Source organism: Zonotrichia albicollis, chromosome 11, assembly GCF_047830755.1.
Source record: "Zonotrichia albicollis isolate bZonAlb1 chromosome 11, bZonAlb1.hap1, whole genome shotgun sequence".
Classification (NCBI taxonomy): Eukaryota; Metazoa; Chordata; class Aves; order Passeriformes; family Passerellidae; genus Zonotrichia; species Zonotrichia albicollis.
In genome coordinates this window covers 18592667-18620119 of record NC_133829.1, presented here as the reverse complement: position 1 = coordinate 18620119, position 27453 = coordinate 18592667, and the positions used below count along the sequence as shown (strand labels likewise).

The following is a 27453-nucleotide window of genomic DNA, read 5'->3' as shown; positions in this document are numbered from 1 at the left end:
GAAAAATTCCTCCATCATTAAATATTGATTTAGCCTCTGAGCAATTCCTGTTAAAACCCAGAAGTATTCAATGAGCATGTCTGCATTTTCACATCATTTAATTTCCCTCTAATTATACTGGAAGATCAGTAGGAATCTTCTTCTGTTCTTTTAGAAGGTATCTTTGTTATCCAGAGACACTCCAGCTCCTCTCTGTTGTGCTCTGTCTCAGATGCAGTTAGGGCACTTCAGGGGACTCTGGTGTCACTTGTCCTTGCTCAGGTCTGTGTGTGATGGACTTTCACCATGTTGTGCTGGCAAGAACAGCACAAATACTCAATTTTGGCTTTCCCAGTTGCTACCAGAGCCCTCTGTGCACTTCAGGGGGGTGGTTTATGTCTGCAAGGCCTGGCACTTATTGCAGGAGATCTCAGTGATCCAGGAGCCAAGGTGCAGACAGCCCTTCCCCTCACCAGCTCTGGAGCAGCTCTGCCAGGTTTGAACATGGGTTACATATAAGTGACATGTTCATGAGTGTTTCTGCCTAGATTGTTGGGATAAAAGTTGGAATTTCAACAGTTTGGTAAGAATTTTAGCTGTGTTGTGGCACAGTCTGGTGGGTGTAATGCTGGTTCTCCCTGGGTGCAGGGCTGGGTTGTGTCACACACCTCCTCAGTGTCACACGAGTCACCAGCTCTCTCTGTGTGGTTCTCTCATCTCAGAGTCCATTTTTGTTGTTCTCCCATGTGTTTTCCATCCTGATCATTTATCCTCTTTGGCATCTGTCACAGGTGCCTGATCCCCTCTAGTCCCTGTATTTATTTAGCACTGAAAGAAGACATGTCCTGCTCTCATTCATGAGCACTGTGGCAAACTCCAAACTGTTCTAGATTTCTCTCAATGTAATATTTTATTATTAAAACATTGCTTTGCTGTGTATTTTGGTAATCTGATGGTACATTACTCACCAGAGTCTGTCTCCAATTGCACCTCTTGGTTTGGCACAATACAAAGAATGTATCCTCTAATAAATTGTCTTCTTTTTTTTTTTTATTTCCAAGGTACTGCACAGATGAAAATCAGACATTTCCTCAGCCATTCATGCTGGAGAACCACATCAGCCTCATGCACGGCATCAAAAACCCAGACTTATCCCAGATGGCCAAAGTGAAAGCTCCAGAGAGAGACAGAGCAGAAGTAACTGATCCCTATTTTCATGGAAAATTAAATGTACAATTAAATGTACTTGGCTAGTAGCTGTTCATTCGGGGTGTTACGTCGAGCTGTGGCCTCGTGCCAGTCAAACCCTCCCACCCTTGGGGCAGATCCCCTTTCCTCACTCAGTTCCATCCAGCCTGGCTCCCTCTGGCAGGGGCAGGGGCAGCAGTGTCAGTGCAGCTGAGCTGCACCAGCTCCAGGACAACATGCATTTCATCTTGCATTTCTCAAGATTTTCTCTGGCATTTTTTCAGTCTATTTTGTAATTTAAGGTTGTTTTTACCCTTGTTTTCCCCTGGTACCCCATTCACGAGCATGGCACATTTTCCTTCTTTCTCCCTTATTTTTTCTGCTACTTACAAAAGATTTATTTTCTGTTTTAAAGTACTTGCTAGATCCATTACCTATGAGAACTGCATTTTTCTTAAGTAGGAATGTGTAATTTCGTATAGTAGCCATAACTGTTTTACTGATTTTTGTTTTGGATTGGAGTGGAGGGTTGGCTGCTTGGGCTTCTTTGCTCCATTTATTTTAAAAATACACATTTTGCATATCACTGCAGGGGCATATTTAAGCAAGTCATCCTCAAAGGAGAAGAAGCTGCAAGATTTTAAGATAGAGAGGATGAGTTACTGAGGGATGCCATGAGGACAAAATCTGAGTGGAGGGGAGAATGTTCAGAGTTTAATCTGAGAAGCGTTGTCTGGGCTATTGACCACCCCTTTGTCCCTCAGCTGTCCCTCTTCTGTGGGCTCCTCCTTCCCACACCAAACCAGATTTTTACCCAGAGAGGTCGTGGCTGCCCCATCCTGGAAGTGTCCAAGGCCAGGCTGGACAGGGCTTGGAGCACCCTGGGATAGTGGGACATGTCCCTGCCCATGAGGGGGTGGAACTGGATGAGCTTTAAAGTCCCTTCCAACCCAAACCATTTCATGATTCCTTGATTCTAAACTATTTCCCCATCATGTTTGTGCCCTGCCAACCTCTCCCAGCATTCCCATCTCACATCACAGGACAGCAGCTGAAATTCTGTGCCCTGGTGAGGTGTTTGGGTGTGGGGAGGGAAGGGATCCCTAGGCATGACTTCACCCTCAGGCATCTCCAGACTCGCGTGTGGATTTTAGCACTTACTTTTCTGTGGGTTCAAATGATGAAGTAACTTTTCAATCTTATTTTTTAAAGGCCAAATCTCCAAAGAGGATGGCACAGGATGAGCTGGGTGAGGCAGAGAGCGCTGCGGGTTCGGACGCGCCGCCAGCCAAAAAACTGCGAGCGCCTTGGAAATGCGCCAAGTGCGGCTTTGCCACGGACGTCCGGACTGAGTTCCAGGAACACATCCCTCGGCACAAGAGCGACAGCTCCACCTTCCAGTGCTTGTTCTGCGGCCTCTGCTACACCTCCCACATCTCCCTGAACAGACACCTCTTCATCGTTCATAAAGTCAAAGATGAGGAGGAGGAGGATGAGGAGGAGGAGGAGGAGGAGGAGGAGGGGGATGAAAGGCAGAAGTTACAAATAGAGATGGGTAAGAATGGACACGAGGACTACAATGGCGAGTTGAACACTACGGCGGAAGAGGAGAACAAATACAAAGAGTGCAAAAGGGACTCAGCTCTTTGTGAGCACAGTCAGACGTGTGGAGCAGAAGGCCCCAACAGCACCTCACAGAACAATCATTCAAAGTCTCTTAAGACTTAAAAGCAAAAAAAAAAAAAAGCCCTTTTGGTTGATTGGGGGTTTTTTGTTGAGGGGTTTCTACTCAAAATACAGGGTGGGGATGGGGCAAATCTTTGAAATATTCTGTTGATTTCTTGAGATGGACGTTGCAACTCCTATTTGTAAGGGAAATTTAAAACAGAAAAAAACAAAACCAACCCTGCCATTGCATCCTAAGCACTAACTCTCTGCCAGCCCAGAGAGGTGAAAAGGGAAAGCAGGGCCAGAGCCCTCAGTGGGGTTTGGCCAGCTCCTGAGGATCCAGGAGCACTTTGCAGCTGCAGTTTCCTTCAGATGAGCTCTCCTCCTTTGAGTGTGCACCGCCTCAGCCTCTGCCCAGAGCCCCAGCCTCGCCTTCCCAATCTCCCTTTCTTTCTCCTTCTATTTATGGCTTCTTTTTTCTCTCCCCATCCTGCCTTTGTGTTACTCATTTTAACTCATAATTCTGGCTCAGCCGAACGCGCTTGTCAGGACCGTGCTGGCCGGTCTGGGATCCGCGTTACACGGGATGGCCTCGAGCTGGAAGTCGTGCTGGTTATTCTTTAGTTATGCCTAAATAACAACATTCTTTTCCAAAACGCAGTTTAATGAAATGTCTTGGACCTGAATCATCCTTGAAAGAGGATTTTGAGGCCCCTGTGCTCCTTGGTGAGTAGGGTGTTGAGGAGGGCCGTGCTGGCCGTGTGTCTGTGGAAGCCATCCTGGGGTGGGCATTGCCAGGCCCCTTGGCTCATCCCAGTGTGGAGCTCAGCCTGGCACTATCACCAGAAGGGGGTAAATCCGCCATCAGTGGGGTCAGCTGGAGTGAAACTATTCCAGAGCTCCCGATGTGTCAGTGCCAGGGCTCCCTGACAGCTCATTTTGAGGAGAGAGGAGCAGAGCTCAGCCCACAGAGGTGTTGGAACAGCAGGAGCCACCATCCTGCAGCCATCAGTATCTCCATAGTTCCTCTGCTGCTGTGGCTCGGCACTCCCATCCTTTAGGAGATGTTTCTTTCCATGTAGTCACATTGACTCTCTCTTTCCTCCCTCATTCCTTGTCACACCCATGCTTTGTGTAATACAATTACCTTCTATACCATTATTTTTTTTTTCATTCTGTTGAGCCAGAACTCCGCTTGTTATTGTTTACTCTGACAATGTTTAAATAATTTAAGAACTATTTATCTCCTTGCTTGGGCTCCTCACCATGTGGTCTTGTGATGCTTGGATACAGAGCTGTCTGGGTGCTGAATGGTGTGTTGGTTGGATGAGTAAAGGCTGGATGGGGGGTGTCTGTAGGATTGGGTGTGTCTGTAGGATAGGGGGTGGTGGGAAGGGCTGTCGTAGGGGGTGTAGGTTGGATGAAATGTTGGCTGAATGGGGTGTGGAGTGTAAAGGGTGTCGGTGTTGGTTGAATGGGGGTTTGGTTCTATGTGGGTTTGGTTCACTGTGTGTTTGGTTCGATGTGTGTTTGGTTCAGTGTGTTTGGTTCTCTGTGGGTTTGGTTCAATGTGGGTTTGGTTTCATTTGAGTTTGGTTGTTTGGGTTTGGTTCAGTGTGGGTTTGGTTTGCTGTCTGTTTGGTTCAATGTGTGTTTGTTTCAGTATGTGTTTGGTTCGGTGTCTGGTTCAATGTGTGTTTGATTTGGGGTGTGTTTGGTTCGCTATGGGTTTGGTTCAGTGGGTATTTGGTTCCCTGTGTGTTTGGTTCGCTGTGCATTTGATTCGGTGTGCGTTTGGTTCTCTGTGTGTTTGGTTTGCTGTGGGTTTGGTTCGCTGTTTGGTTCGGTGGGTTTGATTCGCTGTGTGTGTGGTTCCCTGTGTGTGTGGTTCGCTGTGTGGGTTTGGTTCGGTGTGTTTTTGGTTCGCTGTGTGTACCCTGGAGGGGAGTGACTGGAAGAGGCACGGACGGACCTGGGCATGGGTTGGACGGCTTTTGATGGAGCGGGGCATTGCTGGCTGCGGTGTTTGTGTGGATGGGTGTTGTGTTGCCTGCGGGTGTGTTGCGCTGGCTGCGGGCGCCGGGTGCGCGGGGCTCTCTGGGCTGAGGTGCGGCCCCGCTCCGTTCCCGTTCCCGCGCCGGTGCCCGGTGTCCCGGTTCCCGCGCGGCGGAAGCGGCGGTGACGTGTCGGGCAGGCGGAAGCGGAAGCGGGGCCGTGCGGGCGCGGCGGCGGCGGTGGCGGCGGCGATGCTGTCGCTGGACTTTCTGGACGATGTGCGGCGCATGAACAAGCGGCAGGTGCCGGAGGGGCCGGGGGGGAGCGCCGGGAGGGCAGGAGGGCGGGCGGGGCCGGTGCGCCTCGCCGTGCGCGGGCGGCGGGGCCTCACCCACCCCTTGCTCCCCAGCTCTACTACCAGGTGCTCAACTTCGGCATGATCGTGTCCTCCGCCCTCATGATCTGGAAGGGGCTCATGGTGGTGACGGGCAGCGAGAGCCCCATCGTGGTGGTGCTGAGGTCAGTGCCGGCATGCGGGGGATTGAACCCAGCGAGTTTAACCGGGGCCCTCACAAGGACGGCTCAGGCGGAGCCACAGCGGGCCAGGAGCTCCTCAGGAATCCAGGCTCAGCAATAGCGAGGGAGGAGGGAGCGGGGTAGAAAGAGCATCTCACCTGGCTCTGCCAGCCGGCTGGTGAGAGAGAGGGACTTTATACCCGGGCAGGTAGTGACGGGACGGCCCTGCCAGAGGGCAGGGTTAGAGGGGTCAGTGTGAGGAAATCCTGCCCTGTGAGGGCAATAGGCCCGGGCATAGGATACAAAGAGAAGCTGTGGCTGCCCTATCCCTGGAGGTGTTCCAGGCCAGGTTGGACAGGGCTTGGAGCACCTTAGGTGGAAGGTGTCCCTGTCCATGGCTTTAAGGTCCTTTCCAACCCAGCTGTGATGGTTCCATGATTTTCCATTACAGAGATGGTCCTGAGCTTAAGGCTTGTCACTCTGTCACTGATTTGGGTGGCACACACTGTCCTTACAGCACTGCCCTGCAGTGGGTGCCACCCGTGTTATCCCATCTTCCTGCTGCCTGGGACAGATTCCCTGGGTGCCATTGGGTACTGGTATGGATATTGCACCTGCCCCGTGCACGGATATTGCCCCTGCTCTGTGCATGGATATTGCCCCTGCTCTGTGCATGGATATTGCCCCTGCCCTGTGCATGGATATTGCCCCTGCCCCGTGCATGGATATTGCCCCTGCTCTGTGCATGGATATTGCCCCTGCCCTGTGCATGGATATTGCCCCTGCCCTGTGCATGGATATTGCCCCTGTCCCGTGCATGGATATTGCCCCTGTCCCGTGCATGGATATTGCCCCTGCCCCGTGCATGGATATTGCCCCTGCCCCGTGCATGGATATTGCCCTACTCTGTGCATGGATATTGCCCTGCTCTGTGCATGGATATTGCCCCTGCTCTGTGGCCACTCTGCCCTTTCCTTTGTGTTTCTGCATCATTCTTCATGATGTGGAAATGCACATGACCAAGTGCTGCTTACCAACACCCCCTCCTGATGAGGTGCAGGGCAGATGTTTCCCCCTGCTCCTCCCAGTGAGTAAAACAGGAGTGGTGAGGTCACAGCCCCTTTGCAGTGACTGATCTGCTGTTCTGAGCTGCATCTGCTGTGCTCTGTGAAGATAAAATACAAATGCACGCGCTACTTAAAGTTCATTGTTCTGTTCTGCATTATTTATGTGGAATTAGGAGGGATAAGTAGTTGGTAACAATTGCCATTTACAAGACAGAAGAAAAATAACTTGAGTCGTGGTGCCTGAAATGAGATAATTAAGCAGAGCAATGAATCATTGTAACAAATTTTTGGCAAGTCCCTTTGTCTGTTTCAGATGGGAATGCTTTCAGTGCTTTGTTTCTGATGATAATCTGTCTATCTCTAAAAAATAAATTAAATTTAAAAAAGCTTCCCATCATTACAAAGCTGCCAGCATTGCCCTGCCAATGGTGAGCTCAGGAATCAAAAGGCAGCGTTCATCATCAGCTTTTTGCTTATTAAAAAAGCTTTTCCCTTTGGATGTGCTTGTAATACAGTGCTCTTTTCCCAACAAATCCAAACAGTATGATGACTGAAAACCTGATTGTAATAGAGATTACACAGTTGCCCAATCCCCAGGGTGGTTTTCTCTTCATCAAGGTTTCAGCCTGGTCTTCAACACTTCCAGCAATGGGGTATCCACAGCTTCTCTTTCTCAGGAAGTTCTTGTGAGATTTTTCCTAAAGGGCCATGAAAACCTGGTACTGAGTGTTGAAATGTTGTTCAGTTGTTCCTCTCCTGTTTTTCAGTGGGAGTATGGAGCCTGCTTTCCACAGAGGAGATCTGCTGTTCCTCACCAACCGAATTGAAGATCCCATCAGAGTGGGAGAAATTGTTGTCTTCAGGATAGAAGGAAGGGAAATTCCCATTGTCCATCGTGTCCTGAAAATCCATGAGAAGTATGTGAAGAGTTTGGGGGTTCTGCTGCTGTTGTGTCCCTGTCTGGTGTTCTTCATGGGTAAACAAGGGATGAGGAATGTCAGTCATGGAAATCCAGGTATAGGAAGTGTAGGACACTCCTGTTCCACTGTAGGAAGTGACACAGGAGTTTCAGGCAGACAAAATCTGGCCTGCTTTGTTTACTTGTAAAGATCATAAGCTGTGCCAGTGCCCTGGACACTCCAAACTGTAAAATCATGGGATTGTTAGGGTTGGAAGAGACCTTAAGGTTCATCTCATTCCACCCTGTGCCATGGGCAGGGACACCTCCCACTGTCCCAGGGTGCTCCAAGCCCTGTCCAGCCTGGCCTTGGTTGCTTCAGGGATCCAGGGGCAGCCACAGCTGCTCTGGGCACCCTGTGCCAGGGCCTGCCCACCCTCACAGGGAGGAATTTAATTATTTTATCCCATCTAACCCTGGCAGTAGGAAACCATTACCCCTGTTACTTCAGGGCTCTTGTTTGCAGTCCCTGCCCATCTCTCTTGGAGCCCCTTTAGGCACTGGAAGTGACACCATGCCTGTCTCCTGTGCCATCCTCTCTGTCCCCAGCTGCTGTGCTGTCTGCTGGAGCAGGGCTGTGTTTGTGAAGTGAATCTTGGTGGCAGAAGATGTTTTGTGTGTAGTGTGTGTTACTTTAGAGCTTGTCTCTGTATCCTGGTCTTTGCTGTCATGCACACTCAGGCCCTTTTGTCTCTCTAGAAGGTTGTGTTGTTGTGCTCAGAGTCTTTGTGTGCTGCTCACTCTCAGCACTGGGGAGGTTGTGTGTGTGGAGGAATGGAACAGGCATTGGTTTCATGGCTCATCAGGGCTTAGCTTCCCAAACAAGGCTTCCACTGCAGTCAGGAGCTTTCCTGCTTTGCTGGATGGAGCTGTGGCCTCTCCAGGTCAGCTGTGTGAGTTGTTTGAGTGAAAACTGAATCCAGAACTGAACCCCTGGTTCTTCAGGGCATCTCTGGCAGGCAGCAGCTGATTGGGGTTCCCGCATCTGTTCCTGCTGAGTGAATGTTTGCTGGTGGGAGCTGGAGCTGAGCCAGGTGGCATCTGAGGATTCCTCTGGTTGAGATGTTGATGGGATGGAGAAGGTTCCTTTCCCAAAGCTGCTGGAATATCCAGACCAGTTGTCTGCTCCAGCTGAAGGATGACCAGCCTTGTGCATGTGAATACCCAGCTGGAATCCTGGCTCTGAGGCAGTGAAACAATGCCTCTCCCAGCAGGCAAAGCTGGTCAGATTTATTCTTCACCCATTCTTTGCTGTTCAGATTTATTCTGTACCCAGACCTTTGAACAGTGTCAGTTTGCAAAGTGCTGTTCTTTGATACCGCTGATTTAAAAATAACTTCAGTTTATGGGCTGAATTTGACATCTGATGTTGCATGATCATCTTTTATGATGTTGTAGGAACTCTTTCAAGTGAAATGCAGTTTTCCTTCTCTGTTCTGTGCAGCATTTTCTCTCCAGAGAAAAAATGGGCTCCAGATAGAGCCCATTTTTGGGGCTCTATCTCTAGATATCAGGATATCCAGCACTGTTTTTTGTTTAAATGTAACAGGGCCAGAAGGGTGAAACCATTCTGCAGTATTTTAGGTTTCATTTAACTGAAACAACCAAACACAAACCTAATCTTTTTATTAGGAGAGATAAACTGAAAAATCCATATTGCAACCTGAACCTGGGAGCTGAAGGCAGGATTTGGGTGTCTGTTGCTTCTTTCACTACTTAAAGAATAATTTTCTAGTGCCAGTTTGGAAGTGCAAAGTCTCTGCAGAAGCTGACAGGAGTGTCAGAATTCAGGAAGACAGAAACAGTGTTCTCTATGATTTTGGGGCAATTCAGGCCCCAGTTTACATCAATATTGTGTCAGTGAGAAAATGTCTGTTATTTGCTGGCCTTTTCTTCTTCTTTCAGCTCAAAATTGAATTCATTCTTTATTACTAACACTGAGTGTGCATTCCAAATTTACTTAGTGGTTTTGGAGCAGGGTCACTCACCTCAGACAGCAGAGGATTGCACCATGGGCTTCTCATGCTGCATTGTGGCAGAGCCTTGACTCTGCTCAATAAGGTGCTGCACTCCCACACCATCACTCTTCAGAGCTAAACTACATTTTCTGCACCTCTGGGCATCTTTATCTTTTCCCAGACAGCGTTTGTTGTTCCCACACAACGAGCCAGATGTGCTTTGGAGAAAGAAATGTGAGTTTTTTCTCTTTTTCCTTCCCAAACTTCTCTTGTCAAGGAGCCTGTTGGTGTTCATGCATGATGAAAACAGCCTGAGCTCCACAGAGCTGCTTTCCTGTTTGCATTCCATCTGTCAGTTCTGGGAGAGCTGAGATTCAAGCACTGAGGATGCTCCTGTCCAGCATCTGAACAGGAATGGCCTGGAAAGAATCTTCTTCCTGGTCAAAGCAAAGATTCATCTACTCCTCAATCCTGATTCTGGCAAGCTAATTCATCTCAGGATTAATGAAACACTAGGAAGAGCATGTAGTGATAATTTCCCTGCTTTCTGCAGGTTACAGTTTCAAGCACAAAGTCCTAGTTCTTTATGAACAACCTAATTTCCTCTTTTATATGGAATATCAGGTCAATTTTTCAGCCAATACAATTTTTTGCCAACCAAAATACCTTTGCAGAGAGCCATGGTTTAGTTCTTCCCTGCCTGGCTTTAACCCATTATTTGTGAGCTCCTTTTGGTACCTTCTGGCTCTTGCACTGGAAGAGAAAATCTATTTGATTGTTGCTGCCATTTGTGGTGGATTATGACATATCTGTCCCATCAGTTCTGTCTTTCCAGGCTGGAGGGTCCTGGTCTGTAGTTTCTTGTATGGAAGTGGTTCCACACCTTGTTAATAATTTCTCAACCTTTGCCAGTTCTTCTCTCCCTTGCAGAAAAGGATCTGGGGGGCTCAGCAGTGCCCAGAGCATTCCAGATGTAGGCACATTGTGAGTTCATGCTGTGCCATTGTGGTATTATTTGGGTTTTTCTGTCCCCCTTTCCTAATAAATTCTAATTTTCAACTTGCTTCTGCCCACTGCTGAGTAGAGCTGTGTGCTTCAATCCCAGTTTCTCCTTTTGTGTTGTAGTAGGGATACCAGAATTCAACATTTGTGTGAAGCAAGAGAAGCATCAACACAAGATGGGTCAAAAGGCAAGAGGCAATAGCTGCACCTACACTAGAAACTGTTCTGAAATTCTGCTGGGGCCAGAACTCATTCTTCCCATGGCAGCTTTTTCCAGACCATCTGCTTTCTGCTGCATTTGACAGTTTCCCCCTTTTATCCTCCTTGAATTGTAGGACATGGATGCTTCTAGTGCCCTTGTGTTGGTCTCTCCATGCTTCTTGTTTTAACAACTTTCTCTCCTGCCTCACCTGGCTCTCTTGTCTTGTCTTGTCTTTACCAGGCAAAATGGAGACATCAAATTTCTGACAAAGGGAGACAACAATGCTGTGGATGACAGAGGGCTCTACAAGCAGGGGCAGCACTGGCTGGAGAAGAAGGATGTAGTAGGACGAGCAAGAGGGTAAGTGGAGTTGAAAACAATGGGGCTTTTCACAGTGCTGTCCCCAAAAGCCATCTGCTAAATCCTCCTTTGCTGGGTTTTGTAACCTGCCTGAGGGTGTGGAGAGTTCAGTTCTTAGTTTGGTGTAAGCAAAGGCATTGAGGTGTGAGCTGTGTCCTGAGGTGTTGGTGCTGGATGGACACAGATTTAAGGGTGGGTGGGCTCAGACTTGGTCAGAATTGTCAGATTTCTCCTCAGTGTTTGCAGGCAAGTGAAATCTGAGCCAGGCACAGACTGAAACACCCTCTGGGCTGCTTGTCACCCACTGCCACAGGGAGGAAGAAGTCACCAGCCCCTTGATTAATGCTTGAGTGACTCTCCCTCTGCGCCCTGGAACAATGTTTATTTAAAAAAAACCCCTTTATTCTTGTAGATTTGTGCCCTACATTGGAATAGTGACTATCTTAATGAACGATTATCCAAAATTTAAGGTAAGAACTCTTCTATTTCCTGCCTGCTTTTCCCACCCCAGCTATAATTCCTTCCTGAGAACACAGGCAGAGCCCTGTGCCCTGCACATTTGCTGCTGTAGATGTCAGTGTGCACTCCTTGTCTCCTCTGCTCTCTCTTCCAGTATGCAGTGCTCTTTTTACTGGGTTTATTTGTGCTGGTCCATCGAGAGTAATCCCTTGCACTGAACTACTGAAGATGAAGGTGCCATGGAATTTTCTAGATGAACCTTTAAAGTAGCTGATGGTCCAGTGTACCAGGAGAAAGAAGAAAGCATGCATTTCAAAGCTTCGTGCCAGTTTGGGTTTGTTTTGGTTTTTAACTGCTCAAGGGCGAATGTTTGTCACAGTATTTCCAATGGTTTGTCACATTTTAGCCTTTTTAGTGAATTTTTATATTAAAAATTTGAGCCAAAGTGTTTAGTGCTTGTACTTTGAAGCTGAGCTTCCTCTCCAAGTGCCTCTGGGACCGTGTGCTCAGTGTGTGCCTGGCAGGGCCAGGTGCCCCCTCCCTTGTGCTCACTGAACTGTCCTCTGGTGACTTGTGGCCAGGACAGCTCTTTTCCAATTCAGAACTGGAATAAAGATTTTGCCTCTTGCCACGTTTTTTGTTATTGCCCTGATGAGAGCAGCCTCCTTGCCCAGGTTCTGGGGGATACCTGGGCTTTGCTGAAAGCCACCATCGAACTTGTTCTCTCTCCACAGAGCAGTAGCAGCTGCAACTCTCACCCCTTTTTGGGGAATAATCTGTCCTGACCTGTAGATATTCAATATTTCTCTGTTTCTGTAAATCACACTGAAATAATCTGCCCAAACACTGCAAAGTGTGTGGGGTAGAAGATGCCAAAGGATTACTTTGTGCATTGTGTAGGTAACAGAAGGATAGACATGGGAAATACCCACAGCTCTTTGACAGGGATGCAATAATAAAAATGGCTTAATTTTTATTGCAAATTGAAAATTGCAATTTATTGAAAATTGCAAATTTAAATTGCAATTTTATTGCAATTTATTGAAAATTACAATTTTCAAAAATTGTTTTGCAAAAGGGCTTCAGGTGGCCTGTGAGCTGGCCACGTCTCACAGCTCACCTGAAAGCTACAGACTGCCCTGGGTCTGAAATAAAAAACCCACTGGGGTCTGAAATAAAACCCCACTGGGGTCTGAAATAAAAATCCACTGGGGTCTGAAATAAAACCCCACTGGGGTATTAAATAAAAACCCATTGGGGTCTGAAATAAAAACCCACTAAGATCTGAAATAAAAACCCACTGGGGTCTGAAATAAAAAGCCACTAAGGTCTGAAATAAAAACCCCCTTGTCACCACTGTTTTTTCTGAGCTTCTCCTTCAGCCTTGTGATGCTGCTGGTGGAGGTGTTGTCAGAAGGGGCCCAGGGAGGAGGTGCAAGGCAGTGATGCTGCAGCTGATCAGCTCTTCTCCATGACTGCTCCAGGATTCCAGAGCAGCAGGAATCATTGCAGGTGGTCCCTGCAGCCTCACACACAGCTTGTGTAAAGCAAAAGCAGTCAGGAAAAGCAAGGACAAACCCTAATGGGGTGTTTATGGCTGTTTGCAGTTTCTTGCACGTGTCTCTGTTTGTGTTTGTCAGGCCTCTCCCATCTCTGGAGGTGAATTACACACAAAGGGCTGAGCTGAGCTTGTCTGAAAGCTGCAAACCAACACCTCCCCATGAACACTCACTGGCAGTGCTGCTGCTGCTCTCCAAGTCCTCTCCCTTTCACACCTTCCCCAAAATTCTGAGTGTGTAAAAGCAGTTTATTCCTGTCACTGAGCTAATTTAACAACAAAAAAGGCTGAAACACAAAGGTTTAACTCTCCAAGTGCTGAGCCTGCAGTTCCAGAGGGTGGCAGCTGCTGTCAGGAGTCCCTGGGCTGGGGAACACAAGGTGAGCTCTTGCAGGAGGGTGTGCCCTGCTCTCACCTGGTGCTGTGGGAAGGAATTGAGCAAATGTGGTGGTGTGAGGTCCTTAGGATGAGGTGAGAGATGAGAATTTGCCTCTGTGCTCTTAGAAGGCTGATATTCTATTCTATTCTATTCTATTCTATTCTATTCTATTCTATTCTATTCTATTCTATTCTATTCTATTCTATTCTATTCTATTCTATTCTATTCTATTCTATGAGAAAGGAGACATCAGAAGGCTAGAAAAGAGTGAATAATAAAAACCTATGACTGACCAGAGTCCTGACACAGCTGGACTGGGATTGGTCATGAAGTAAAAGCAATTCACATGGCACCAATCCAAGATGCACCTGTTGGTAAACAACCTCCAGATTGCATTGCAAAGCAATCAAATATTGTTTACATTTATTTTCTGAGGCTTCTCAACTTCTCAGGAGAAAAATCCTGGCAAAGGGATTTTTCAGAAAATATCACAGTGACAAACAAGTGCTTAAAAAATGCAGGGTGGTTGTGGTGAGGGGTGGTGGGAGCTCCCACTGCAGCCCAGCTCCAAGGCTTCTCTCCAGGCTCTGCAGGCACTTGAGGAGCAGGAACCATTGCCCTAAAGCAGGGGCTGCCATGTGGCATTTGGGAATTCATCTCTGCAGCCCTGCTGTGCCTGCTCTCAGCTCTGTGCAGCTGGGAATGTGCCTCTGCTTCCTGCAGTTGGGAAATGGGGAGTTGACTCCAACAGGCAAAGAATAACTTGGCAGCCAAGCCCATCACACTCTAACACCCCCCACCCCCTGTGCCAGCTCCCTCCTGCCTTGCAGCCAAACCTTTCCTGCCACAGGATATGGGGGCAGCATGACACAGAGCTGCTGCTGGCTCCATCCCCACCAGATTTATTCTGCTTTGCTGAGCAGAAAAGGCACGGAGTGAGCAGGATGTGTGGCTGGCTGGGTGCTGATGCTGAGGTGTTTGGGAGCACTGCTGAGCCCCCACGGAGCCAGAGTGCCTAGTGATATGTCACAGACATCTTTTATGGAAAATCCTTTCCTTAGGAGTTTTCCTCCTGAGAAGCTGACAGGCCTCAGGAACAAAATGTAAACAATGGTTATCTGCTGCTGTGGAATGCAACAGGTGGATCCTTGATTGGTCTCATGTGGTTGTTTCTAATTAATGGCCAATCACAGCCAGCTGGCTCAGACTCTGTCCCAGACACGAACCTTTGTTATCATTCCTTCTTTTTCTATTCTCAGCCAGCCTTCTGATGAAATCTTTTCTTCTATTTTTTTAGTATAGCTTTAGTATAATATATATCATAAAAGAATAAATCAAGCCTTCTGAAATATGGAGTCAGATCCTCGTCTCTTCCCCCTTCCTAAGACCCCTGTGAACACTGTCACAGTGATAGAACTCGATGTGTTCATGTTTTATTTCAATTTTATGCTAGTTTTTTTTTAAAGGTGAAACTGTCTGGGCAGCTGCAGCAAAGGCAGTGCCTCTGGAGGCTCTGGAAATGGCTTCAAGTCACTACAGGAATGGGATTTGCTTGTAAAGTACGTGGGTGTTGAGAGGTCTGGTTTCTGAAGGAGAAAAAAAAAGAAGGAAAAATCTGCCAGGGCTGATTGCTGCAGTGTCTGTTGTGGTTGGTTAGAGCCAAACAGGGCAGGTTTTCTGTGAGCAATTCCAGTGCTTAATTACAGCTCAGTCGCATCCTCGGTACAGAGCACAGATTCCTTCACGGGCAGGAGCTGTTCCATGAAGCAAAGCCATGCTGGGCTCTGTCTGACGGCTGCTGCAATTCCAGGGGGTGATTTTCTTCTTGTGTCAGAGCTAAATGCATAAGCAGGAGCGTGATGGTTGGGAAGTGAGCTGTGAGGGGTGATTGCTGCAAGCTGGAGCTGTGAGCCAGAGCCTGGGTTTGTGTATTTGTGATGCTTTAGTGCACGGTTGTTGGTTGAACAGCAGTGAACATCACGGTGCTTCATCCAGATCTGTTGCTGCTTATTGCTATGCAGGGGTTCACAGAGCTCAGGTTTTGTCAGTTCCCCACTGTCTTTAATGAGATTGGGTAATTTCATGGTGATTTTCGTGCCCTTAAAATCAGAACAGATCAACTGTGGTTTTTTTTCCAAGGAGCATCTTCAAGATGAAACCTGGTCCATGCTTGAAGACCACAATGCACAACACAATTCCTGGTCTGTCCAGCTCTGAGAGTCCTTCATGTTTTCTTATCCCTCAGTTTCTGTAAAAACCCACCAGCTCCATCACACACAGTCCTGCTTGCCCATGGGGCAGGACCCACCTCTACATGCTGGTTGGGCACATTGTGTGTCAAACCTACTCCAGCTGATGGGGAAATTCATAAACTTGCTCACTTCTAGCGGGTCCTGTGAGTGGCTGATCCAGCAGGGTTCCCTAAACCTCAGGAACATCTTCACAGAGAGCAGTCTAAACTGGGATGGACTAGAAATTCACCCTTTGTGATTCAGAACCTCCGTGCTGCAGGATGGAGCTCTCAGTCTCTTGCTCCTTCTGCCCAGCTCCTCATCTTTGGATGATTTGTGCTCCTTCTGTTTAACAATTCAAAAACCCTTCCATCTCTCTCTGCTGAACATCTTGGTATCACTTTTGTTTTCCAACCTCCCCTTTCCCCATAAAATCAGTCCTGAAGGAAAAATAATGTGGAGGGAATGAACTTCTCTGAGCCTTGATTCACTCAAAGTGGGATGTCGGATTTCTGCTGTTTAATTCTGGCTGGGCCTGGGTTTGCCTGGAAGAAAACACGATTTTCTTCTCTAAGTCTTCTTGCAGAACAGTTATTTGTATATGTCCAGCAGTGTGGAGTGAAAGGGAGACCTCAGGGAAAACCACAGCTCATTTACAGCTTAAATGAAACTTGAAAATGAGTTGAAAACAAGATGTGCAAGATTTCAAATTTTATCTTTTATAAACAACAGCTATTGCCTGTGGATGAATCCCTGTAACAGAGGGATTTAATCTTTGTAAACAAGAGAAAAATGCATCAAAATAGACCCTCAGGCATGTGGCAGGACCTGGCTTTGGAGAAATAGTGAAGAAGAGGCTGAAGCAACCTTACTGCTGCTAAGAGTTTTATTGGCACAGGAGCTCTGTGAAGGAGACAAATAAGGGAATTCAAGGCCTTTGCTCTTTGTATTTGTTTTTTATTAGAGCCATCAGTTTGAGCACATATTTGCCTGCCCAGGTGGATATTTGCAGGGCCTGGGAAGCCTCAGCTCCCCAGCATGGAGTGTCTTTCCCTTGCCAGCCTGGCCACATCTCTGAGGGCGCAGCAGTGCCAAAGGTACTAAAACATGGACTTTCAGAGTGATTTGGGCTGGGAGGGACCTTAAATCCGAGCCAGTCCCACCTCCTGCATGGGCAGGGACACCTTCCAGTATCCCAGGGTGCTCCAAGCCATGTCCAGCCTGGCCTGGGACATTTCCTGGGATGGGGCACCTGTGCCAGGGCCTCATCACCCTCACAGGGAACAATTCCTTCTCAATATCCCACCCAACCCTGCCCTCTGGCTGTGGGAAGTTATTTCCCCTTGTCCTGTCCCTCCATTCCTCATCCCCAGTCCCTCTCCAGCTCTCCTGGCGCTCTCTGAGCTCTCCCTGGAGCCTTCTCTGCTCCAGGTGAGCACCCCCAGCTCTGCCAGCCTGGCTCCAGCCCTCAGAGCATCTCTGTGCCCTCCTCTGGACTTGCTCCAACTGGTCCATGTCCTTGTGCTGAGCACTCCAGACCTGGATGCAAAGCAGAGAAAAAAACAAAAATGGGCCTTGCTTTAAAGCCCTTGAAGCCAGGGTGTTTTCAGGTTGGTGTGTTACATTTGTTAGTGAGGCCCTTCTGGCTGTGCAGTTTTTACATCCATTTATTTTGCCTCGTTGTGGTTTTCCTTTCTTTTCCTGGTGAAATCCTGCTTTATCCTTAGGTGCATTTAGAGGATTTGCTACAAGTGCCTGTTTCACAGGGCTGTTATTGCTCATCTTATCCCTGCTTGGACAGGAGTTTGGTAAGGAGCAGAACACACTAAGAGTAGACTTGGAACTTGTGGAAGGAATTTGGAGGTTTATGGGCAAGGTGAACCCACAGGGATCTGTGACAGTGTTCACAGGGCTCTGAGGATGAGGGAAGACACAGGATCTGACTCCATGTTTCAGAAGGCTGATTTATTATTTTATGATATATATTACATTAAAACTATACTAAAAGAATAGAAGAAAGGATCTCATCAGAAGGCCAGCTAAGAATAGAAAAAGAAAGAATGATAACAAAGGTTTGTGGCTCAGACTCTCTGTCCAAGCCAGCTGACTGTGATTGGCCATTAATTACAAAAATCCAACATGAGACCAATCCCAGATGCACCTGTTGCATTCCACAGCAGCAGATAATCAATGTTTACATTTTGTTCCTGAGGCCTCTTCAGCTTCTCAGGAGGAAAAATCCTAAGGAAAGGATTTTCCAGAAAAGATGTCTGCAACAGGGATCATCCACCTGCATTTCCCAAAGGTATTTGGCAAGGTCCCCCAGCAATGGCTCCTGAAGGAAGGAAGCAGCCCTGGAACAGGAGGTGAGATCCTTACAGGGGAAATTGTTTGCTAAAAAGTAAGGAACAAAAGGGAAGAGGGAAGAGACTGGGTAATAAAAGAGATGAAGTTTAAATGTGCATAAATATAAAATGGTGCACAGGGAGAAAAACCAATTTTAACTCTATTTATGAAACAACGGGTTCCAAGTTAAGTGTTACCATCTGAAACATCGGGGTTGTTACAGATTGTGCTGTGAAAATGTGAAAATGTCAATTCTGTGGTCAGCAGCCACCCAGAGCAAACTGAGTGTGTCAATTGCTGGGCAAAACAGAACAAAACAGCCCCTGCTCCCTCTGGCTGCAGGGGATGCTGAGGATTCCTGGAACTCGGAGGTGTTTTGGGTGGGAAGGGACATTCCTGGAGGCTGTGGGGCTGTGCAGGGCTGCTCTCACCCAGCCCCAGAGGGTAAATCCTGCAGAGAGAGGAGGGGATCTCCATGCAGACCCTCCTCTGAGGGTCTCTCTGCAGATCCTCGAGGATATAACCATGGGCAGCTGGAGTTTTCCAAGGAGTCACCTCAGCCCCATCTCCTGCATCACCTGGTAAAGTCAGTGTGCTGACTGTCAGCAAAACTGATTTATAAACTAGAATTTCTTCAGCATTTTTTGTATATAAGCGGGGAGGATTCCCTTGGAGGCTGGGAAGGTGAATCTCTGCTGAGCTGGACACAGCAAGGGGCAGAGAAGCACTGCAGTGACAATTCCTGCCTGGAATGCTGAAGTCCCAGCAGGCTCCTTGCCCTGATCCACCAAAGTGGAAGGGAGAAAACCTACCACAAACCCCACCAGACTGGTGATGGCCAGGTTCTGGAGCTCAGGTCCTGGGTGCCAGTTATTTCCCCTAAAATTAGGAGCAACTTCTTTGTGAAGGCTGGAAAATCCAGAAGAAATCAGGTTCCTCTGTTGGTGTCTGGGGCTGGTTTTGACCAAGGCTGCTGTGGAGGAAGGAATTGCTGCTCCTGCCTGGATCTCAGCACTGCTGTGCTGCTGCTCATGAGTGCTGAACCCTCTCAGCAGCTGTTTTCCAGCAGAGCCCCCCTGGCTGCCCTGAACTGTGCTCCCACTTGCAGCCTCCAACACATCCCTGAGTAGCTCCTCAGGTGCTCCTTGCAGACTTGAATCAGGGTTATGGGCTCACATCTCCCCCACACACACCATGAGGCCAAGCCTTGGTACTCAGCAATCCATCTGACACCCCCTCAGTTTCTGAGGGCACTGCAAAAGGGCAGGAATTCCCTGATTTCCTTTTCCCAGCCTTCCCCAAGCTTCCTTAGCAGTGCCACTGGGATGGAAAATACCTGTTCCTCTGCTCCCAGCCTGGCTGAGGTGACAGCAGCTGAAAAAGAAGGAACATCTGGCTGCATCTGGCTGATTAGAGCAGTGCACAAGCCTTCATGCTGTTTGAAACCCTGCAGCTTCCCAGTGCTCATCCCTTGTCCCTGGGGCTGCCTGAAGGAATGGGATTTACCCTGTCACGCTTCAGTTGGTGCCATAATTGCCCAGGGCTCCTCCATCTGCCCTCTGTAATTGGGATCACTTTATCCCTGCCTCCATCCTCCCTAATCCTGCAGGAAAGCCCTCAGCTTGCTGTTCCCCACAGTGCAGGATTGTGCTCAGCTTCCCAAAAAACTTCCCCAGGGCAAGGAAAAGCCAGACTCAGCAGCACCAGGATCTTCCTTCACACTCAGCAGCTTCTCTGGACCTCCCCTCCTCCTCCTCCTCCCTTTCCTATATCCCCCACCCTCTCCAGACACCCCAAATTTCCATCACTTTGGCCACCACGAGTGAATTTAAAACTGTCTTGAAGAAAACAAGGTAGTGGATATCCATTTCAGGCCGTGTTTTGTCAGTGCTGTGAAAAACGCCAATCGCGTGTTTTTAAAATTTTAAAAGTTTAAATATAATAAAATGGTTATGAAAATAGCAATATAATAAGAGTAATAATAATTTGGGCAATTTGGATTTAGGACAATACGAGACAATAAGAGCAAAGAGTTACAGATGGTCCAGGTACCTTTTTCTGGGCAACATAAGCTCAAAAAAGGACCCAAATGTTAACAGAGGATTAACCCTTAAACGCAACAGCCTGTTGCATATTCATACACCTCATACATGATGCATAAATTCAAACACAGGATTCTGTCTGGTCAGTGTCAGCTTCTTCCTCTGAATCCTGACTGCATCTTCAGGGCTGAGCAGGCAGGAAGAGATTCTGTGCAGTGTGTGCAGAGCTGAGTGCTTGGCAGATTCAGTTTAGATGTAATATAATATAGAGTAATAGAGTATAATGAAGTAATTAATTAGCCTTCTGATAAGATATAGTCTTATCAGATCTTATCACTCTCTCCCTCTCGTCGGGATCAAAAATCTCCACTACACGCATGTATTGGGAGATGGCTTGGAGCTAAACCGGGAATGACGCTCAGGGCTGAGCTCCGGGGCAAAAAGAAGAGAAGGAGAAAGGAGAAGGCGAAAGATGGGCACGGAGAGATGCGGGGATGTGATCGGACTCAGCGGTGGATCTGTCACAGCTCCCGCTCCGCCGGGGCGCTGGGATAACACACGGCGGGCACGGGCGGAGCTCGGAGCGGGTCAGACCGGGCGGGCTGGGCTGTGCCGCGGTCCCGGTATAACCAGGCGGGGTCGGGGGCCGGGCTGTGTGCCGGTCCCTCCCGCCGCTATAACCGGGCTGTGTGCCGGTCCCTCCCCGCCGCTATAACCGGGCGGTCCCTCCCCGTGTCGCGGTCCCTCCCGCCGCTATAACCGTGCGGGCGGCGGGTCCGCGTCCCGGGGCGATGGCGCTGCGCTGCCTGCTGCTGCTGCTGTGCGGAGCCGCGCTCGGACCCGCCGTGCACCTCGACTTCGCCGAGCACCGCAGCCAGGCCGCCAAGATCAAGGTCAACCCCCGCGGCAACCTCTGGGCCACAGGTACCGGGCGGGGACGCGGGGACACGCGGGGTGTGCGGGCACGGTGACATCCGTCCCGTGCTGGGGCTGCCTTGCGAGCTGCTCCCACCGGGGAGGGGATGCTGGCAGTGCGCGATGGGCAGGGGTGAAATCACCCTGGGCAGCAGGTCCGGCATCCCCGACAGGCTGAGCGGTCTGGCATCCCCGGGTGTGAGGTTCGGCATCCCTGGATATGAAGTTCAGCATCCCTGGATGTGAAGTTCAGCATCTCTGTAAGCCCAGAGATCCTGTCAGTGGGAACAGAGAGTGAAGTTTCCCAAAAATCCCACGTGGAGCTAGTGAGCACCGGGGGTTTCTGTGTTTCCCGTCACTCAGCTGCTTTGGGCATTAGCTCGCTCGGTGTTCCCTGTGCTGGTGCCAGCTCAGCTGCAGCCCCGTGTCCCCCCAGAGCCCCCGTGTGTGCTGTTGCAGGTCACTTCATGGGCAAGAAGAGCGTGACGGGCTCCCCACACCTGGAGGCTGCCGAGGAGCCTGCGGTGCCCGTGGTGTTCGGTCCCTCTCTCCGAGCCCTGCTGGAGGACATGATGGAACTGCTGACCCGGGAGCTCCTGAAAATCCTCTTGCAGGAAAGGCTGCTGGATGAGAACCAAGGGAAATACGACCTCACTGGCCAGGTGAACACTTGCTGAGCTAGAGGGAGATGCTCAGAGCAGGGAGCTGGAGGAGCTGTGCTGGAGAGGGGAGCCCCTGCACAGCTGCTAGAGGTGCACTCCCCTCTTCACCCTCCCTTTTAACTCTTCTTAAACCACTTTTAAAGACCAGCTGTAAAGGGAGAGAGGAGAAGTGTCCCGAGGCTTGTGCCTGGCTGGGCAGTGACAAATAGTGCCAGGTGCCTGGGAAGGGTGTGAGAATGAGCAGGTAACTCTGCAATGAGCTGTGATAGCAGAGGTGTCCAGGGTTGTTAATAAACATCTGGATCTTTCTCAGCCAGATGCAGAAGAGGATGGTGTCCCCTTTCCAAGGACAGGGAAATCCTCTCTCCCTGTTATTGCCACAGCAGGAGACCAAGAGGGGACGCAGTGTGTGAAGGGAAAAGCATCTGTGAAGCAAAGAGCTTTGGCTCTGTGTCCCTGTGGTTGGGATGCCTCGATGCTGAGGGCACAGAGCCTTGCAGGGAGGATCTGTGCATTGCTCCTGCTGCTGCAGAGTGGGTTTGGGGGAGCAGGGAGAGGGCAGGGGCTCCTCTGGCGCTGCTGTGCATCAGCACACCCTCACTGTGGCTTTTACCTTGGAGCTCACCCAGCTCCTGGTGGAAAACCTGCCCCTGGGAGCAATGCACAGGCACAGATCCTCGGGCAGGATGCACAGATTGAATTGCTCAGTCCAGAGATGGAATTTCTGCATCCATAAATAGAATTAGGCTGTGTGGCTCTGCTTGTCTGTTGCCTCCTGCACACCTCCCTGGTGTCTCACCCTTTCCAGTCACTGCAGAAGTAACTGGGAATCTAAAAAGGATAAAATCCTCTTGGGTCTGTCCCACCTGTGCTGTCCCCCTGAGGCAGTGCCTGAGGAGCCATCCAGCAGCCCTGCATGCAGGTAAAGCCGTTTCTGCTGGGCAGGGCTTGCTCGTCTTGGGCACAGGTGTGTCTGTGCAGGGGCTGCCCACAGTGCTGCTGCTGTGCCACAGGCTCCAGCTGGGTGTGCCAGAGCCCTGCCAGCCCTGGCAGTGCCATTCCCAGAGCTCAGGGCTGGGTGCTGCCCAGTGTGGCACTGCTGCCACAGCCCTGCTCTGCTGGGTGATTTGTGTGTGCCCATGCAGGTGCTGCTGCCTCTCTGGGGCCAGGTGGGTGGTGTGCCCATCTCAGCTGGGCTGCTTGGTGTGAAACTGGCTCCTGCCCCTCCCTTTCTCTCCCCAAAGCCTGGAGCCTCTCCTTGCTCAGTGCCCTGGTCCCCTTGGCCACCTTGCTGGGTTCTGTTTCTGGGTTTGCTCCTTGGGCACCTCTGAGCACTTCCCTTCCCCAGCTCCTGCCCTCCTGCTCCTTTCTCCACCCATCCCCAGGGCAGCCTCACATCTGGGCTGCTGTGGCTATTCCAGAACTGCCTCTGAGTGCTGTCCACCTTGTATTGGTCTGTGTGACCCACCTAGAAAAACTGTTCTTGCTCTGTGGTTGTCACAGCGCCAGTCCAAACCCCTGCCACCGTGCCAGCTCTGCCCTCAGCATGGCTGTTGTTGGACAGCAGGTGTCAGCAGCCAGCCTGAGCTGCTCTGTGTGCTGATCCCTCATCCCTCACAGAGCTGCCTCTGTGTTCCCTCATCCCTCACAGCCTTTTCATGGCTCTGCCCTGGAAGCTCCCTGTCCATGCCCTGCTCAGGATCCGTTGGTTCCATCTCAGCTTTCCAGCCATGGGTGTCCCGTCAGGGTTTGGCTCTCAGCGTGCTGAGGCTTCACTGGGATATTTCCTGAAAAATCCCTTTGCCAGGGTTTTCTCCTGAGAAGCTGAGAGCCTCATTGCTCTGTGTGACAGAGGAGGAGGAGGATCCTCCCATCCTTTGTCATCTCTTGGGGTGTGTGACACTCACTCCCCATGGAATGGAGCAGCTCCAGGGTTGGGGAGAGCCCTTCTGCCCCTGCTCAGTGCCAATCCCACAAAACCCTCTGTGCCTCTTCCCTGCTGTGTTTTCTGCCTCTTTCTGCCCTCTCACATTCTCTGCTGAATGAGGCTTGTGGTGATTAATTGTTGTGGTGGTGTTGTGGGTCCCAGGATGAGGTGAGAGATGAGAATTGACTCCAAGTTCTTAGAAGGCTGATATATTATATTATATTATATTATATTATATTATATTATATTATATTATATTATATTATATTATATTATATTATATTATATTATATTAATTATATTATAATTATATTATATTATAATTATATTATATTTACTGTACCATATTATATTATACCATATACCATATACCATATAATATCATATTATAGTTATTGTATTATATTTATTACATTTATTGTGCAAGAATATAATTTATTAATTATATTAATTAATTAACATAATTTTATTTCATATTATATTTATTATATTGTATTCTATTTATTATATTATATTTATTATATGTATTATCTTATAATTATATACTAAAACTATACTAAAGAAAGAGAAAGGAGACATCAGAAGGCTAGAAAAAAATGATAATAAAAACTCGTGACTGACCAGAGAGTCCAACACAGCTGGACTGAGATTGGTCATGAAGTAAAAACAATTCACATGGAACCAATCCAAGAAGCAACCTCCAAACCACATTCCAAGCAATCAGATATTAATTGTTTACATTTCTTTTCTGATGCTTCTCAGCTTTTCAGGAGAAGAAATCCTGGCAAAGGGATTTTTCAGAGAATATGTCAGTGGCAGAGGCTCTGCCCTGGAGCTCAACCAGTGGCTGCTGCCTCCCTGGGATGAAGTTTCCCTCAATATCTGAGCTGTGGTTCAGCTGTTGGAGCACATGGGAAGCTTCTGCCTCATCCTTCTCATGTGTCCTGAGGGTGCCATGGGGTGTTTGTGTGCCCTGCCCAGGGTGGGGATGGTGCTGGTTGTGTGCATGCCCCTGTCTCACTGTTGTGTTTTGTTTTGCAGGAGACAGGGCTTTTAACAAAGGTGCTGGAGAAGTACTTCTCAAACTGAGGGAGGATGAGGTGTGCAAGGTCAGCTGTGCCTGTGAACAGAGGAGAGCTTCGTCCTTGTGGGCTCCTATAGCAACAGCACTTTTATTTATTCTTTCTGAAATATTGTTAATAGTGATGGTGTGTGTGGAAGTGGAGCCTCCCTGTGTGTTTTGTGTTTCCTTGCTGTCTGATGTGCCTGTGTGAATAAAGCTGGTTCTTTGCACAGACTCTTCTGTGGGGGGAGGAAGGCAGAGCCCAGGGCTTGGGCAGGGGAATGGGCAGGGGGAGCTCCTTGGGGAAGGGTGAAGGGAAGCTCCCAACAGCTCAGAGGGGTTGGATTCGTATCCCTGCAGCCCCTGCTCCCTGACATGATAAAACAGCACACCTGTGTGACAGTGTTCACAGGGGTCTGAGGATGAGGGGAGAGATGAGGATCTGACTCCATGTTTCAGAAGGCTGATTTATTATTTTATGATATATATTATATTGAAACTATACTAAAAGAGTAGAAGAAAAGGTTTTATCAGAAGGCTAGCTAAGCTAAGAATAGAAAGGAATGAATCACAAAGGTTTGTGTCTCAGTGCTCTGTCCGAGCTAGCTGACTGTGATTGGCCATGAATTGGAAACAACCACATGAGACCAATCACAGATGCACCTGTTGCATTCCACAGCAGCAGATAATCAATGTTCACATTTTGTTCCTGAAGCCTCTTCAGCTTCTCAGGAGGAAAAATCCTAAGGAAAGGATTTTTCATAAAAGATGTCTGCCACACACTTGGGTGAGCTGATCCCGCCACTCATCACTGGAGCATTTGTGATCCTCTTTGCTGGGAATGCTCCCAGCAGAATCTTGTCCTGGCAGTGCTGGGATTGAGGCTCAGAGTCCTTGTGGCACCTCAGGAATCACTGCAGGCTCCTTGGCCATCACACACTGCTCTGGTTCTGAGGCTGCTTTGTGAGGATGGTTCGGTGCTCCCTCCCCTCGTGCCTGCAGTTCAACACCCACAGGGGCAGAGGCACAGCCCTGGGCCCTTGGCTGTGCAGGATGGCAGGAGAAGGGAGCTGAGGGTGAAATAGGTGATGGAACAGTGCCATGAGCAGGCTCTGGGTCTGTTCCTTCTGGAAGTGCTGCTCACAGCTGCACCCCATGGCTGCCAGCCACTTGTGGGGGTCACAGAATGGGTTGGGTTAAAGGGACACTTTTGTGGCCATATTCCAGGGGCAATTCCACTATCCCAGGCTGCTCCAAGCCCTGTCCAGCCTGGCATTTCCAGGCATGGAACAACCACAGTTTCTGTGGGCACTTTGTGCCAGGGCCTGCCCACCCTCACAGGGAGGAATTCCTTCCCAATATCCCATCCATCCCTGCCCTCTGTGCTGATAACTAGTAGAGGGGTCAAAGCCCTGGTAGGAGACCTTCCCACCATGCTCCCTGTCCTCTCAAGGGTAGTTCAGATCCTGTGGAGCCTCCTCTTCCTCACTGGAGCAGCTCCTGGGAGGAGCAGCACCCTGAGCCTCCCACAACATCTACTTCTTGTTGTGTTCTGGGCATGTGGGTGACCCCCAGATCACCTTTTCATTAGCTGGAGTAAAGCTTTGACTTAAAACTAATTATTAGCAAGAAAAATAATGAGTCTGTGGATTGTGTTTGACACTGGAGGAAGCCAGATGCCCCTCAGCCAGCAGAGTGAGGCCTGACGGCCTCATGGGCTTCCTGCCTTGGTGTGCCATGGGACCACCCTGTCCAGCTCACTGCAGGGGGACCAGGGTCCTGAGGCACCCACGAGAGATCCTCATTGTCCCCCTGACCCAGCCAGACCCTGTCCAGCTGCCTCTCTGTCTGTCTGTCTGTCTGTCCCCACTCTCCTCTGGGTTGGGAGAAAGAAGGGTGAGGTCACTTGTTAAATGCTGCCATGGGCAGAACTGGCTCACCTTGGGGAATATGAGTTTATTTATCAATTAATTTAAGTTTATTTATTAATTAATTTAAGTATTTTATTCAGATTTGGGGAAAAAAATCAACCCCCCCAAACATTTTCACACCTGGGGAAGGCACCTCCCCTCTGCCATTGCCACTTCCAGCCCCTCTCCTGCTCCCCGGTGTCCCTGTGGGTGACATCTATTTATCCCTGACAGGCAAACAGCTAAAATCACTGTTCAGCCCCTAAATCACCGTTCCCTCTTGAGTTTAGATTATAAACGAGAGGATCAGGAAAGCTTTTGAGGAAGCTCATGATTTTTTGGCAGTGTGCTGGCTCTGCCCTGTCATGCCCCTTTCTGGCATTTACCTGCACAGGCTTGGCACAATGTCCCATCACTCACCAGGTCACCTTCTCAGGAAAGCTCCAGGACCAAGGCTTTGTGCCCAAGCTTAGAAAATGAGTAAATTCTTCACTTTGGTTTTTTTCCCCAGCTCTGATTTGTTTCTGTCACTCCTCTGGTTTGAGGCTAACCCTCCATGCTGCTGCTGGGGCTCAGCTGTTTCTGCACACTGCAAACACAATATAAATTAATTTATTGTAAATTAATTTAAGTATTTGATTCAGAGATGCAACGAGGCCCCTGGGGGTCACTGGGATGACTTTCCTGGGGTGTTCAGACTGGCTGGCTGTGATGGTGTTCACAGGGGTCTTATGTTGAAGGAAGAGACGAGGATCTGACTCCATGTTTCAGAAGGCTGATTTATTATTTTATGATATGTATTATATTAAAAGAAAATTATATATTAGAATATATATTATATATAGGATGAGAAAGGAGACATCAGAAGGCTTAACAGGAATGAATAATAAAAACTCGCGATAGACTCAGTCTGACACAGCTGATGGTGATTGGTCATTAAATAAAAACAATTCCCATGAAATCAATCAAACATTCACCTGTTGGTAAACAATGTCCAAGCCACATTCCAAAGCAGGAATCACAGCAGCAACAATCAGATAATTACTGATCAGACACCCCAGCCCACTT

General features: G+C 48.9%; 3 protein-coding genes across 5 annotated transcripts in view; all 3 read left to right on the top strand.

Moving 5' to 3' along the window:
• Window positions 1-4085, top strand: part of ZNF592 (zinc finger protein 592) — a 40763-nt gene extending 36678 nt beyond the window's left edge. For 2 of the 3 annotated variants that reach the window (XM_074549705.1, XM_074549706.1), the window contains exons 8-9: window positions 1041-1209; window positions 2380-4085. In XM_074549705.1, the coding sequence (XP_074405806.1) occupies window positions 1041-1209; window positions 2380-2895 (685 nt within the window). In that variant the 3' untranslated portion in view covers window positions 2896-4085. The remainder of the gene's footprint in view (window positions 1-1040; window positions 1210-2379) is intronic. The other variant, XM_074549707.1, reaches the window with a different exon arrangement.
• An 888-nt stretch (window positions 4086-4973) lies between these two features.
• SEC11A (SEC11 homolog A, signal peptidase complex subunit) lies at window positions 4974-11979 on the top strand. The gene is made up of 6 exons (XM_074549704.1): window positions 4974-5132; window positions 5240-5349; window positions 7181-7330; window positions 10774-10893; window positions 11306-11363; window positions 11507-11979. Exons 1-6 carry the CDS (start codon window positions 5082-5084, stop codon window positions 11555-11557), a joined length of 540 nt encoding a protein of 179 aa, XP_074405805.1. The 5' UTR covers window positions 4974-5081; the 3' UTR covers window positions 11558-11979.
• An 8571-nt stretch (window positions 11980-20550) lies between these two features.
• NMB (neuromedin B) lies at window positions 20551-24705 on the top strand. The gene is made up of 3 exons (XM_074549703.1): window positions 20551-20832; window positions 21283-21485; window positions 24454-24705. Exons 1-3 carry the CDS (start codon window positions 20700-20702, stop codon window positions 24499-24501), a joined length of 384 nt encoding a protein of 127 aa, XP_074405804.1. The 5' UTR covers window positions 20551-20699; the 3' UTR covers window positions 24502-24705.
• Window positions 24706-27453: the final 2748 nt, after the last annotated feature.

Coding starts and splice junctions, on each gene's coding strand:
- SEC11A (XM_074549704.1), top strand. CDS start 5,082: ATGCTGTCGCTGGACTTTCTGGACGATGTGCGGCGCATGAACAAGCGG. Junction 5,350..7,180: donor CCCATCGTGGTGGTGCTGAG/GTCAGTGCCGGC, acceptor CCTGTTTTTCAG/TGGGAGTATGGAGCCTGCTT. Junction 7,331..10,773: donor GTCCTGAAAATCCATGAGAA/GTATGTGAAGAG, acceptor TGTCTTTACCAG/GCAAAATGGAGACATCAAAT.
- NMB (XM_074549703.1), top strand. CDS start 20,700: ATGGCGCTGCGCTGCCTGCTGCTGCTGCTGTGCGGAGCCGCGCTCGGA. Junction 20,833..21,282: donor CGGCAACCTCTGGGCCACAG/GTACCGGGCGGG, acceptor GTGCTGTTGCAG/GTCACTTCATGGGCAAGAAG. Junction 21,486..24,453: donor AATACGACCTCACTGGCCAG/GTGAACACTTGC, acceptor TTTGTTTTGCAG/GAGACAGGGCTTTTAACAAA.